The sequence below is a fragment of the Tarenaya hassleriana genome, unplaced genomic scaffold (assembly GCF_000463585.1).
Source record: "Tarenaya hassleriana unplaced genomic scaffold, ASM46358v1 Cleome4, whole genome shotgun sequence".
NCBI classification, from domain to species: Eukaryota; Viridiplantae; Streptophyta; class Magnoliopsida; order Brassicales; family Cleomaceae; genus Tarenaya; species Tarenaya hassleriana.
Genome location: NW_010966881.1, coordinates 3818132 through 3832844, shown reverse-complemented (window position 1 = coordinate 3832844; position 14713 = coordinate 3818132). Strand labels below are relative to the sequence as shown.

Here is a 14713-nt window from a genome sequence, read left to right as displayed (position 1 = left end):
GTCGTAAGGATCAACGACTACATCTTCGTCGGGTTTGTCCACATGCAACTGTTTCTTCTTCCCACCTGAAACCATTTCAACATTAGCCGATCTATCAGATTCTCAAAGGCACAAGAGTCACCAAAAGATATTCGAAAACGGGTAAAACAGATGCGGTAAGAATGGATTTCGTACGGATGATAAATGTAATTCAAGGGCAAAGAACCGATGAAGGGTGGAAAAGTGACTCCGTATAGATTTGATACCTGTCTTCTTTTTACCGGCAGCTTCTTTCTCGGCTTTTAGTTTCTCGTTCGCTATTGCTGTGACGGATGAAGCAACATCCTTGACGTCTGCCGCTTTCACGTTGGTCAGTGACAGTCTCATCACTGCCTTGAGTAACCCGACATAGTGATAACTTTTCTGCATCACAAAAATACATTTGACATGCCAAAGGTTGTTTTATTGATATACCTCAAAATAATAACCAGAAAGAAAAGACTACAGCATACCTCAAACGCTCGAAGTTTATGTGAAAGCAACTCAGCATATTCCAAGAAGTCGCTTTCCGACTTGGGAATGAAGGTATCAAGGTCTTTCTCTTCATCCTTCTTTCCAAACAGTTCAGCAGTTGATCGGTAATCAGCTTCTTCTACGAGCCTATGATAGGAAGAAGGAAAAAGATAAGAATGTGCATGCCTTTATAAGCATTTGCAGTATACTTCTTGTCCACTCGTATGTTCTTGCTTATATCAATCCAACCCCCAAACAAAGACAATGAGGAGATGAAGATTACCTTTGCTGGCGTAGTTTCTCGGCAAGAGGATCTAACTGTTCCTCTTTTGGAGCTTCAGCTTCTTTACCCTTCTTGTCGGTCCCTTTAGCTGCTGCTTTCTTGGGAGCCTTCTCGGGAGCAGCCTTTACAACAGGTGGCTACACCCAACAAAAAATGATAATTGTGCAAGAAAATAAGATGGAGGTGAAGCCTTAAAGAAAGGTCGATGAACAAACAAATCATTATAAGATCCTACTGGAAGCTCAAAGTTGAATGGAGCAGACATGCAAAAAAAGTGAATGAGTTTCTGAATGAAATAAGCTTTATACCGGAGCGGGTTCATCTTCATCCTCCCACGATTCCTTGATATCCGACTCGTCCACATCCTCGTCATCCCAACTATTTTTAGGTTCAGCTTTCACAGCAATTGGTGGGATTTTCTCATCTTCTGAAATCGGAAAAAAAAAAAACTTTAAGCAACAAATATCCAACAAAATTACATATTTGAAGCAATCCAATGAAGTGGAGAAAACCCATCATATTTAAAAAAACATGGCTTGAATACTAGTGTTACACAAAATTAAAGTCTTTGCAGAAACATATACAACATGCACAAGAGAGACAAAGAACAAGCCTTACCCCAGTCATCCATATCTCTTGCAAAAATTTACTGGTTGCTGTACGAATCCAAATGAACACCTGCACACACCTGCATACATGTAAAATTCAATATACATTTTCCAGCTATCTTCAATGGTTATACTTCAATTTAAATCTTTCATCATCCTTTTTTTTCTGGAAGTCTATCTATGGACATGCAGCAGAACACTTATGCTTGGCATTCAAATAATGATCACCTTATTTATAAGACCGAATCTTATTATCAATTCACAACAAAAGAAAACGCTGTCATGTTTCAAATGAATCCTAAACCCACCAAAATCAAAAAATACTTCTTGAACAAAAACTAGAAATTGTTATCAGACCGAATCTTATTATCAATTCACAACAAAAGCCCATAGATTCGAAATACCAATCATATAGAAAATCGACCAAATTAGATATTTCCCAAATGGACAACCAAGAAACCCTACGAGACGGACACGAATCGATCAAACAGAAACCCACCCACGAGAAAGCAATTGTCTTTCAAGCAAAAGATATCGACCCATCTAAGATATAGGCGCGAATTCAACTGAAAAAATCTAAAATTTATCAGAGCGCGAGAATTTGCGGGGAAAGACCCAGTCGAAGGAGGCGAAGAACCCATACCAGGAATCGCTGAATCCAGTGATTTCAGCCGAAGAACACGAAACAACGGCTCGAGAAAGAGACAATAACCCGCCCAGGGGATTAAATTCACGATGTGAACGGTCGTAACCGAAAAGGGATCTAGAGAAAACAGAGAGATTGATATGCGTGGCTTTACTCTACTAGGGTTTTTTCATTTCCGCTTTGTCGTTCGAGTTTTCTATCGGATCTTTTTTATATTTTGGTTTTTTTAAAAATCCAAAAATGAGAAAAATATGCTGCGGGTAAAAAAAAAAGGCAAAGTTCAATAAACTTCATGATAAATTTCGCAAAGATGAAATTAGCATAAATGTAAAAAAAAATCTTTTGCAAATTTTTTTCATGTAATATATATTTATTTAAAATTATCTTACATACATTTATTTTTTTATTTATAATCTAAAATATCTTAATTTTAAAAATTATAAAATATAAATAAACTTTTTTCCATATCTCGCTTCGCCTCTTTAATACATTTCCCCCTCTCTATCTCCTCTTTGATTCTTTGTAATATTTTTTATTTGTTTTTTAAGTCAAAATCATAGCCAATTAATTTATATTTAAAGATAAGAATATAAATGATTAAATAGAAGAGATTTTGATATTGTAATTTATATGACAAAGCCCGAAATCAGTGGGCTACGTCCAAAATTTAGGCTACGCCTAGTAATCATGAATAGCCAGCCGCACTGTTCCATTACTTGAGACTGTGGGCTTGGTCCGGTTTTCTCGTGATTCTAGGTACGGTTATCGGTTTAGAATTTGGGAATATTTTTTCGGTTAAAGTTAGGATATTTTTTTCTCAATTTCATGCATTGACAGATATATTTGGTCTCACTTTGATCATATATACGGTTCCTCTGTGATAAATTTTCTCAAATGGACATAATTAACCGAGGACCTTTGGTGGATATTTGTACGGTTATACCGGTTTCGAATTCGAGAATAGTCTCCTACGAACCGGTAATTGATCCGGTTAAATATGATCGAAATTGGAGCAATTACGCTTCTCGAACCAGGCCTCATAACGGACCCACATTGACATATAGTGTGGCTAATAATAGGGTCATAATGGGCTATTGCAAGTTTGAGTGGAATGTCATCTTACAACATACATGACAAATGTACGGAGGAAACCTACAAAAATAACATATTACAAATATATTTTAAATAAACAATGTATAAAAGTGGGTGAAAGATTTTAGAAAAACTCACATATATTTAACGAGACAAAGGGGGAAAAAAACAAGATTTTAACGAAAATATCATGATACGGATCTTATTATGAATAAAAACTAAATAATAAATCTTGAAGAATTTGGTGACGGTAAACAAATGGGAAGTTACAAAAATTAAATGAATATTTTTTTATTAACTAAATGAAAAAAAAAATCTACTCTCATAGCTTTGTCGTGGTCCATTCACTTGCCTCTAAATACAAATTTTAAATATAATAATTACATTTTACAGTAGGGTTGAACACCGGTAGAAACTGTATGAAATTGGAATTTGTTGACCTATGTTACACGAATGACCACAATTTTGTTTTCTCTATTGCATTATAACTAATCCTATCGGTTGTAATGAATCAGCCATCTCATCTGCCTTTATTTTAACAGGCCACGTAATTAATAAATTCCATAACGTAGATCCTGTTAGAAAATTAGAAAGTATAAAGATGGAAGTGAAGACACAAAAGGATCGGTCTAAACTTATTTGGAAACGAGTCATTAGAAATGATTTGGATGTATTGCAAATCTCGGAAGATATGGCGCAAAACCCAAATGAATGAAAATGATGATGTTGTATAGAAAAACTACTCGGTAAAAGCCTTGACACTAGACCATAAAAGAAGTTTACAAATATACCAACGGAGGTTGGTCCGAGTGGTAAGCCGCTCGGATTCATCTAAGCGGGTCTCGAGGCGTTTACATTTATTTTTGTTGGGAGATTCACCCACCACAGTCAGGTGCGCGATCCGGGCCGAGTCTGGATCGATCGGGACAAAGCTCTAGACACCGAGATACCGGACGGGCAACCAGAAAAAAAAAAAGTTTACAAATACAAAGCGTCGCATCATACGTAATACAAAACAAAAACAAGAAGATGGCCAAGAGAGTCTTATTCGCTCATTCGCTAGGAGACAATGATTATCTCTTGCGTCATAGATAGAGACGGGGTTTTCTTGGCAGACAAAACTAAGCAGAACTCACAAGCTGGGCATTAACGTTGCTCGAACCATAGTAAAGAGTTGACGAAAGAGCCTCGACTTGGACTTGGACCTCGATCGTATCTCCCACAATGTACCCTTTGGATGCGTTCCGGACATCGGCCAAAGACATGAACTTTCGATGCCCCCAACTTTCTCCCGGGCGATTAAACCAGACGTTAACTGCCACAGAAAGGCAAGAAAATCGGGACGAATTAACATTATTGGCATGTTTTTAATTACGTTATACAAAAAAAAAAAAGGAAAAGATATCCGATTAATTACTTTGCTTTTCTGCGTGTTCTCCGTGTGGATTTTTGTTCAGAACCCGCAGCTTGCCTTGAACGTAAATCCTTTCGTAAGGCTGTAGCGTTTCGTTGTTACCGAGCGTAAGAAAAAGGGACAGAGAATTGCCCTTTCCCTCCGAAGCTCCGGTTGGATACAGTTTCAAGGACCTGAAAGTTAGTGAAAATCAGACCGCTCTCGTGTGTGTGTGTGTTTATATATATATATATATATATATGTTTTTACAATGAATGGTTCCTTTGAATTGGTGCATCTGTGTATGGACTCACCAGTTTCTTCCTGCGTTTGGGAATTCAGGCGAGTCGAGATACTCTTCGGTAGAGGTCGAATATTTCGGGATCTTCCACGAGTAAGGGCTGAAGAATCTCTTGTCGATGGATAAGACCTCCCACTCCTTAAAGACCGGAGAAACCAAGACATCGACACCAAACACGCACTCGTCCCTATCGAACAAGTACCCTTTATCCGTGTCTTTGAAATCGGTATGGCTGATGAATTTTGCGTTTCCCCACTCCGTCCTGATTGTATTGAACCGCCTCGTCTTGGGATCTAGACAACATGTAGACGCATACAGCAAGTGACCAACAGATAATTTGGACTTGGAGGGTGGATTTTACAAACAGATGAACTAGAAAGCTCACCAAGTGAAGTCCAGTACTGATCGTAAGCCTTGCTATATACGGTAAATGCGATATCTGCGTAAACGTCGCTAGTTTGATTGACGATTCTAACATACGCCGAAATCCACGTGTTACCACCGTCATTGGACCCGTTCGGTTTGATGCTAAAAGTCCTATACATGAACATTTCATAAGCATAGCTACATATATATATGTATGTATATGTTACAAGTTTGAAGCTACTTGAATCAAGTAAGGATGATTGGAGAAAACATTAAAAGAAGAGACCGTACCAGTTGTATCCACCAACGGAGAAGGGACGAGATTCGACCTTATCCACCTTCGGCGTAGCCAGGAGTGTGCTACACGACTTAACCGTCATGCAGTAAGAGATCGGAGGACGATCTCTAAAGAACCGCTGCTCCCCGTCTTGGTTGCTTCCTGCCCTTGTTTCTATCCGACATTCTCCAGCTTCAGCCGCAGACACTGTATGGCTTAAGAAGAAGAAACAGACAGACCACACTATTGCTCCATACCCTAACATTTGTGTGTGTGTTTTTTTTAGGGTAAAAACCAAGAAGACCTTGTATTTGTAGACAGACCACCCATGGTTCAGGTACTTGCCTCCTTTGCCTATTCGTGTGCAAGTTGCCAAAAAAAATATATTGTAAGAAGATGAGGATGCATTTTAAATTTGTTATTTACAAATTAATTATGGTTACTAGACTTCATTTTGCGGACAAATGATATATATATCATTTAATGATAAATGCCAGTCTTGCTAAAAACTTCGACATCTTCAAGGAATTGTTTGAGGTAAATTGAAATGTACTATTCATTGAATTATTTGAGTTAAGATAATCGGATGCCACATAAATAATTTGAAGTGCAAGACAATAATGTCCTTGAGAAAATGTACAAAAATTGGCTTACACAATTAGGTGAAACCTAGAAATGCATTGATATTTTAAGGTTTTTTCCCTTATATATTAAACAAAGACTTTTTTTATGAATTATTAAACAAAGACTTGAAAATAATGGTTCAATTATTTTAGCAACGTCGAATAAGTCAAAGTCATATTTTAACACAAAAGGACAAAAGTCACATATTTATGAATTATTTAACATGATGCGTTCGAATCATAAGGAAAAAAATAATATAATATATATAGCCCCCTTTTATTTCTCTAACACCGAAAGTCGGATGGATCCGATTAGTTATCCAAATTTCGGATATCAATATATGATATCATATGCATGCCCAATGGAGAGTTGGAGACATCTGAAATTTTGGTTCGGACTCGAGTCTTAAGTTAGTCGATTAAACTCGTATAATTAATAAAACCCACGTATTTTATTCAAATTTTATTATCAATGCATTGGATCGGACTAGATAACATAACCTTTAAGGTTTTAACAAAAAAACATAACCTTTAGGAAAAGAAAAATGGGATGAATGATCATTTTGGCATGTTTTTATGTATATATTTTTTTTTTGCACCAATAACCAAAATATTTTCTTTTACGAATATAATTTTAAAACCGTGTAGATATTGGTTTTCTTAAATAGTAAAACGAATAAAAAAACTAACCCAAATAATATTGAATGGCGACTTCTATCCCCAAATCAAAGTCCACACAGATATTCCGAACCCAATCTCTGATCTTGGGAGAAGCTGAACAGTTATGATTCCCGCCATATTATCAGTCTTACACACAAGTTCTCCGATCTCAACTAACTTAACGGTCACATGTTCCGGTCTGAACACCCCTTCTAATCCTAAGCCCTCTCTCCACAGAACCCTTACATCTCTCTGCAAATCCGGCAAACTCAACGAAGCTATCGGCTTGATCGAGAAATCCTCACCGTCCGATCTCTCCAATCCCAAGGCCTTCTCCAGCGTCCTTCATGCCTGCATCTCCGCTCGATCTCTCCACCATGGCCGAAAACTCTGCTCCCTGGTTCTCGGAAACCCTAATCTCCGTGAAGATTCAGAGCTACAGAGCAAGCTCATCACCCTGTTCTCTGTTTGCCGCGAAATGGATCTTGCTCGGCAAATCTTCGCCGATTTCTCCGGCGGCGGCGTTGCAGAGGAAGTTTGGGTGGCGATGGCGATTGGCTACTCCAGAAATGGTTCACCGCGAGAAGCGTTGCTTGTGTATGTTGAAATGGTGCGCAATTTCGTCGAACCTGGGAATTTTGCGTTTTCGATGGCGTTGAAAGCGTGTGCGGATCTGAAAGATATCTGGGTCGGTAAAGGAATCCATGCCCAGATCGTGAAATGGAGGGAGAAGGCTGATCAAGTGGTGAAAAATGCGCTTCTGAAGTTATACATGGAATGTGGTTCTTTGAAAGACGCGGGCAAACTGTTCGACGAAATGCCTCAGAGAAATATTGTTTCTTGGAATTCGTTGATTGGGATGCTTTCAGAGAAAGGCCGGACCTGTGAGATGTTTAATCTGTTCAGGAAGATGCAAGAAGAGAGAATTGGATTTAGTTGGGTGACCCTCACGACTATATTACCTGTTTGTTCACGAGTCGCTGCCCTTACCACGGGGAAAGAAATTCATGCACAGATTTTGAAATCGAAAGGAAAACCCGATGTTCCATTGCTTAACTCGTTAATGGATATGTACGGGAGATGTGGCGAGGTTACTTATTCTCGGAGAATCTTTGACAGAATGTCGACTAAAGATTTGACTTCATGGAACACATTGATCAACTGTTATGCTACCAATGGAAACATGGAAGAAGCGATATATATGTTCGATCAGATGGTAGATTCAGGTGCTACGCCTGACGGTATCACCTTTATCGCCTTGTTATCTGGGTGTAGTGATGCAGGGCTCTTGGAATATGGTCTAAAGTTATTTGACCAAATGAAAACCGAATCCAGAATGTCGCCTAGCTTGGAGCACTATGCCTGTTTAGTTGATATTTTGGGTAGAGCTGGTAAAATCGATGAAGCGGTCAAGGTAATAGAATGTATGCCCTTTAAGCCAAGTGGGTCTATTTGGGGATCACTGCTCAACTCTTGCAGGCTCCATGGGAATGTCTCTGTAGGAGAGTTTGCGGCAAAGGAATTGTTTGATCTTGAACCCGGTAATTCCGGTAACTACGTTATGTTGTCGAACATATATGCAGATGCCAAGATGTGGGACAATGTGGATAAGATCCGAGACATGATGAAACAAAAGGGGATTAGAAAAGAAGCCGGTTGCAGTTGGATACAAGTGAAAGGAAAGATCCAAACTTTTGTTTCCGGGGGTGGATTCGAGTTCAGAAATTCCGTCGAGTATAAGAAAGTATGGAGAAAACTAACGGAAGCAATGGAAAAACTTGGCTATGTTCCAAACACACGTGTAGTGCTTCATGATGTTGATGAAGAAACAAAGGCGAATTGGGTTTGTGGCCACAGCGAGAGGCTGGCTACGACCTATGCGCTGATTCGCACGGGCGAGGGTACTCCGATTCGGGTCACTAAGAATCTCCGAGTTTGTCCGGATTGCCATTCGTGGATGAAGATGGTATCACAGATTACAGGGAGAGTTATAGTTCTCAGAGACACGAAAAGATTCCACCATTTCAGCGGTGGAATGTGCTCATGTAAGGACTACTGGTGACTGGTGAGTTTTCCATCCCTATTGCATTGACAATTTATGCAAATTTTCAATAAATATCATTTTTTTCCCTGCCCAGACCTAGCCTTTTAAGCTAATCTACAACAGCACCAGCTATCACCTTTAATGCTTACATATTCTTTAACAGCTAGTTTACAGCATCTATATTCTTGTTTCCCACTTATGCAATGCCCATTTCCATACATAAGAGAGTTATAGAGCTGCAACAGCAAAACTAAAAGGAAAAAAAAAAGATATCATTCAAAGCTTCAAAGTTAGATCCGGCAGAGTGTTCTCCATCTCCTCCGATCGCTTGACATCCAAGAAACCCACTTTACCTTCCCTTCCGTTACCCGCAACCTCTTGCCTGAAACTCCCCGGCCAAAGCAACTCGGCCTCATCCTCTTCCCGGGAGCAGGGTACGAAATTACCGAAATACCCCTTGTCGAACCTCCCCGTGTTCTGGATCATCCCCTCCTGAGGCCTGATCAGTGCTCCGTGAGAAAACGAATGAGGTTTGATCCCGAGAGTCCTGAATGACGTGACAGCAGCTGCTGCGTTGTTTCCGCCATCGCCGCCGCCGTGCAGGGGAAGACATGAGATGGCAGAGTAGCTGTCCGCATCAAGAATTCCTAGACCGGTCCGCATCGTGTGTCTCATGAGCGTTCTCTCGCGTTTGTGAGCGTTCTGGTGACCTCCAAGAGCCTGGTAGCTGTAGAAATCTCTCTTGCAGTAGTTGCAGGTGAAGACTCTCTCTGTAAAAGACGGTTGTTGTTGTTGTTGTTCTGTTGTGTTGTTGCTGTTTTCGCTCGAGCTCGATAATGGCAGTCCCAGAGACGAAGATTCATCTGGGTTCGTCACGTTGTTGTTGTTGTTGAAACATAAACTCAGAGTCAGAGAAATTTCTTGGTCTGGTGAGTTGAAGATCGATCTGTAATTTTGAAGCGACAAGTTCGAAGCTGCTTGACTACTTGCGTCTGAAAGATAGTTTTCTGGTGAAGCTTCGGTTTCGAGGTCGATTATCGGTTTCATCGTGATTCCCTGTCGGAAGATCACGTCCATTGTTTTTGGAGCTCTACTGTTCCTATTGTCCTGGAGGATCTGATTCAAGAGACTATCACCTGCAAAAGATCTTTGGGTCAATATTATCCCCTTCCCTTTGATTATCTAACAGATATGATCAACTATTATTACTTTAATCTCGTTCAGAAGTTATTAACGGTTTTAAAAATACATAAAAAAAAAAGTGGGGCAAATCTGTACGACAGTATTCAGACAGTATGGACAAATAAGAAGAGTACCAAATATAGCAACTGACATTAACATCAGTCAGTCGCAGACAACAAACTTGAATCCTTAATGTTCTACAAAAATAATAATTCAAATTAAAAAAATAAAATGTAAAAAAAAACTTCTTTTTTTTTTTTAACTTTTTCTCTACGTGCAGCTGTAATTCACATGATATATAGTATGATTTCGTTAGAATTTTATTTCGTTAGAATTTTTTTTTTATAATCGGGTATCCTATATCAACACCCAAATTAACATAGAGGTTGCAAGTCAATCATCTGATTTGAATTATATTTTCTCATTAGGGCTAGTCAGTCATACCTATATTAATGGTTCAAATTATCTTATAGAAATTTTATATAATTTCAGGATTTCTAGATTAATTTCCATTTTTTCAACGTTGGTTACGAAAATCGGACACAAATGGATATATGTAAGCTGAAAAGTGAAAAAGAAACGAAAAACAAAAAAAACAGTTTGAGATAATATTTACAGCAAAAAAGTATTGACAAATATACACCGACAGCACCAATATAGAAAGAACCATTTCCGGAATTGCCCAGAATCAAAGACGATGGACAATAATATATGAAAAAAAAAAGAGAAGAAAATCGAAACACAAAAAAAAAAAACGAAGATGTGTTTGAAGATTCAGACCTTATGAAACGATCAGTCCTTGGCTTTGGGAGCGAAGATTTGGAGGAAGGAAGGCTATGGTCCTCTTTTGTTGGCTCCATTAATTGGGGGTGTAACATCAAATCAAAGCTTCAAAATGTGAAGAGAGAGGATGAAAGGGCCAAAACCATAAAGAACCAGCAAAAGAAGAGAGAGAGAGAGAGAGAGAGAGATGCAGGTTGATGATTATGGTAAAGCCGAGGAGCAGAGTGGGGAGTGGAGGAGGAACACAACAACTGTGGGACATCACGCGTAAGTCAAAACCAAATCTGTTTCCTTTTGTTTTGAGATAATTTCAACATTTTTTTTATATTAATTATTATCATCCCACCTCTTTAAACTTATAAAAAAATACATATTTCATGTAATCCGATTGAATTATATTTACAATCGAGTCGATTTAAAAATTAATAAAATATTAAAATCAATTAAAAAGTGAAAAAATAATAAATTTTAAAGAAATGACCCTTTTTTTTAACTCGCGAGCCAGTCCGTGGCTCGGTCGAAGTTGTTCGCGAATGGCGACGGTCTGATTCACTTAGAAAATAGAAAACACAGGATTAAAAAATTAAATAACTTATTGTGATATTTTTTTCAAGTTAAACTCAGTTGAATTTTCTCTACCAAAATAACTATGAATCATAACGAATAGTTGATTGAATAAATCATATTAAATTTTAAATAGCTTACGAATTTACATTTAACTACATATGAACCATAGATTTATTTTAAATTTTCAAATTAAATAATTTTGTTAAAAATAATATCTAAAATTTTAATCTTCTTTGTTTATGTAGTACGCTACGCATTTATGATCTATTTGGAAATATGATCAAACTTTACAGTCCATTTGAACGTTTAGCATAAATTAGTTTATTGTTTATTTAGATACCCGTAATAATTTAGTAGTTTAAATTGGACGCTAAAATATAAAAAAAAATATTTTTAATATTTTACTTCCAAAATATATTATAAAGGTGCATTTAAAAATAAAGATATATATTCACGTAAAGACATAAGTGTCTGGGAACACTGGTGAGAGACCTCAGATCAGCAGCTCACAGGACTCGCACAGTCCAAAGTTGAAGTAAAGAAGATAACTGCAGATTGAGCATATCCATGTAGGACCACGACAACTAGTTCCCTTGTTTTCTTTCTAACTCGATTGATATTCATGTGTGCATATATTAAATATTATTCTCATATATATATATATATATATATATATATATGCCTATACGTATTCCAATGCTTGCTTTCTTGAACTTTTATATGTTTATCTATTTATTTTATGTGCTTTTTAGCTTCACATGCAAATCTTAAGTCTCCAAATCTTTTGCGTTCTTGAAATGACTACAAGTTATCATTACAATATTCCATGGAATATAAATGATATGGACGAAAAATTTTGGATTTCGTATATATACAACCAAATTTTTTATTATACTATCCAAAGTATAGATTATCATATGAATTAAAGTTTATCTTGGAAGGCTAAGCACATGTGTCTAAATACCTAGGATTATAAGACAAAGGAATAAAGTTTTGTCTTGGATAGGCCGAAACTAAAGTACTTTTGTTACATATTTCAATATATTCCACGTGGATTTTTTTATTTTTTGTTTGATTAATCTGATGCCCTTTGAAGATATGAATTGTTAAAGTGGGGCCACTATCAAGCAATAAAAGATTTCGTCTGTTAAATTATCACACGCGCGCGCGTAAATAACTGTCCCAAATTATCACACGCGCGTGGCGTATATGGGCTGGGCTTTTGGGTCCAACATGAAATAAGGTGTGCTCTCTCGTTCCGTACATAGAAAAGTTTTCACGTGCAATGCAAGTGGAGGGCCCAAATATTTTGGGCCCCATTTTTCTTTTTTAAAAAAATTGTATTCTATTTAAATTTTTAAAAATTTAATCATAATTTTAAAAAAAAATATATAATTTTATAATGTTATCACAAAAAATAATAATTATAACACTAATTTTTATATTTTAAGTTGATTGAAAAAATATATACTTTTAATAAAATCTTAATATATATTAAAATTAATTGAATAATAAAGTATATATAATTATTATTTGTTTGTACAGGGCCACATATATATATATATATATATATATATATAAGAGTGTGTGTGTGAACGAAGGCAACCCGTTTTACACCCTACAAATTACGGGTGGATATTTCGGGGTTTGGGTCGGAATTTTAACGGTTCAGTTCGAAAACGGATTATTCAGTATTTTAAAATTTGTATCAAATTAGTACCGTATATTATTCGATTCGGTTCGGTTTCGGTTTTTCTTAAAAAAAAAAGATTTTCTTAAAAAAAAAATTCGATTTTTCGGAAATTTTATAAAGTTCGGTTCAGTTCCAAAAAATTTGGTTCTATAAAAATCATACCGTTCAGAATTTTTGACCAATACAGTTCACAAAAAATATCAAAATTTTTGGTTCGGTACGATTCGGTTCTTCGGAACCGAGTCGAAACGCCTACCCTTGCTACAAATACACAAAATGTTACAATTTTAGGATGGCTAATTACTGTAGAACGTCATAAATTAATGTGAGTCCATGTACCGACTAAAGTTGACCCCTGACCCAGCCAACCAAATCAACGGTCCACTTCACCTATCTATCCATCTATCTGTCGTTTATTTTAATATTCAAGGACTGAAAATGTTCATTTCTTCAAACATTCAACGGTCAAATTTTCCCAATCCCTAACGGCCTAAACCCAATGACACCAGCCTTCCCACAAATAATCAAATTCATTATCTCTCTTTTTTGTCCTTTCACCCGTATCATAACTTTGACCAAACGCGTTCGAGGAGTGTATGACCAATATACATGCTTTCACACACATGTAATGAACCCTATCTCATCTCTCTCACTTGGCCTCAAGACCCGAACATAAATCTTTACCGAGTTCTTGACATAAAACCGGAAACATGGTGTTTCCTTTGAGATTAAGGCGAAGAGGGGGAAACAAGAAGGAGATAATCCCCGTGATGTGCGATTCCGAGATCGAGATCATGATCCCGGCTCAGTTTCGGTGTCCGATCTCGTTCGATCTCATGAAAGATCCGGTGATCATGGCTTCGGGGATCACTTACGACCGGGAAAGCATCGAGAAGTGGATCGAATCCGGCAACAAGACGTGTCCGGTCACGAACACGGTCTTGAAAACGTTCGAACAGATACCCAACCACGCGATCCGCAAGGTGATTCAAGATTGGTGCGTCGAGATGGGATCGAATAGTGGGATACAACGTATCCCGACGCCACGTGTCCCAGTTACGCCGCAAGATGCCTCCGAGATCTGCGGAAAGCTGTTGGCAGCTGCGAGGCGTGGGGACCACCAGAAATGTGGGGAAGTTGTTGGGAAGATCAAGAACTTGGGGAAGGAAAGCGAGAGGAACAAGAAGTGTCTGAGGGAAAACGGCGTCGGGTTGGCCCTCTGCGTTTGCTTCGACGCGTTTGTGTGTAGCGAAAACGCGTTTTTGCTTGAGGAGGTCTTGTCCGTCCTGACGTGGATGTTTCCGATTGGTTCAGAGGGTCAGACTAAAATCACGTCTGCGGCTTCGTTACGTTGCCTTGCGGGTTTCTTGAGGAGCATGGACGACTCCGTCCGTCGAAACGCCGCGTTTTTGTTAAAAGAGCTTCTCGCGTCGGACGAAACGCACGTTGTCACGTTAGCCGGGGTGGATGGAGTGGCGGAAGCGTTTGTGAAGTTGATCCGAGACGCTCTTTGTGTTAGCTCCACGAAATCGTCGTTAACAGCGATCTACCACATGATCTCGAACAATCCCAAGATGGTCTCGAAGTTTCTAGAAACGGGTCTGGTGAATCTCGCGGTGGAGATTATCGTGGACGCAGAGAAAAGCTTGTGCGAGAAAGCGTTGGCTGTTCTAGACGCGATTTGCGAAACGCGAGAAGGGAAA

General features: G+C 38.2%; 5 protein-coding genes across 8 annotated transcripts in view; 2 read left to right on the top strand and 3 right to left on the bottom strand.

Annotated features, from left to right (window-relative positions):
- Positions 1-2225, bottom strand: part of LOC104823823 (eukaryotic translation initiation factor 3 subunit J-like) — a 3015-nt gene extending 790 nt beyond the window's left edge. Inside the window, exons 1-7 of one of the 2 annotated variants that reach the window (XM_010555563.1) lie at positions 2027-2225; positions 1394-1463; positions 1084-1202; positions 776-912; positions 492-639; positions 246-402; positions 4-65 (exon numbers count right to left, since the gene is read on the bottom strand). In XM_010555563.1, the coding sequence (XP_010553865.1) occupies positions 4-65; positions 246-402; positions 492-639; positions 776-912; positions 1084-1202; positions 1394-1406 (636 nt within the window). In that variant the 5' untranslated portion in view covers positions 1407-1463; positions 2027-2225. The remainder of the gene's footprint in view (positions 1-3; positions 66-245; positions 403-491; positions 640-775; positions 913-1083; positions 1203-1393; positions 1464-2026) is intronic. The other variant, XM_019203663.1, reaches the window with a different exon arrangement.
- Positions 2226-3899: 1674 nt separating this feature from the next.
- On the bottom strand, positions 3900-5747 carry LOC104823822 (probable inactive serine/threonine-protein kinase fnkC). Its single transcript, XM_010555562.1, has 5 exons — positions 5473-5747; positions 5201-5352; positions 4829-5108; positions 4539-4708; positions 3900-4436 (listed from the first exon to the last, which is right to left on the bottom strand). Exons 1-5 carry the CDS (start codon positions 5721-5723, stop codon positions 4243-4245), a joined length of 1047 nt encoding a protein of 348 aa, XP_010553864.1. The 5' UTR covers positions 5724-5747; the 3' UTR covers positions 3900-4242.
- A 1060-nt stretch (positions 5748-6807) lies between these two features.
- Positions 6808-8872, top strand: LOC104823821 (pentatricopeptide repeat-containing protein At3g14330). Its single transcript, XM_010555561.1, has one exon. It carries the CDS (start codon positions 6866-6868, stop codon positions 8801-8803), a length of 1938 nt encoding a protein of 645 aa, XP_010553863.1. The 5' UTR covers positions 6808-6865; the 3' UTR covers positions 8804-8872.
- Positions 8873-8981: 109 nt separating this feature from the next.
- LOC104823820 (zinc finger protein 4-like) lies at positions 8982-10986 on the bottom strand. The gene is made up of 2 exons (XM_010555560.1): positions 10748-10986; positions 8982-9921 (listed from the first exon to the last, which is right to left on the bottom strand). The coding sequence occupies exon 2, from the start codon at positions 9860-9862 to the stop codon at positions 9062-9064; it is 801 nt and encodes a 266-aa protein (XP_010553862.1). The 5' UTR covers positions 9863-9921; positions 10748-10986; the 3' UTR covers positions 8982-9061.
- A 2417-nt stretch (positions 10987-13403) lies between these two features.
- LOC104823819 (U-box domain-containing protein 21-like) overlaps positions 13404-14713 on the top strand; it is a 2107-nt gene continuing 797 nt past the window's right edge. Inside the window, exon 1 of one of the 3 annotated variants that reach the window (XM_019203829.1) lies at positions 13404-14707. In XM_019203829.1, the coding sequence (XP_019059374.1) occupies positions 13721-14707 (987 nt within the window). In that variant the 5' untranslated portion in view covers positions 13404-13720. The other 2 variants (XM_019203830.1, XM_010555559.2) reach the window with 2 other exon arrangements.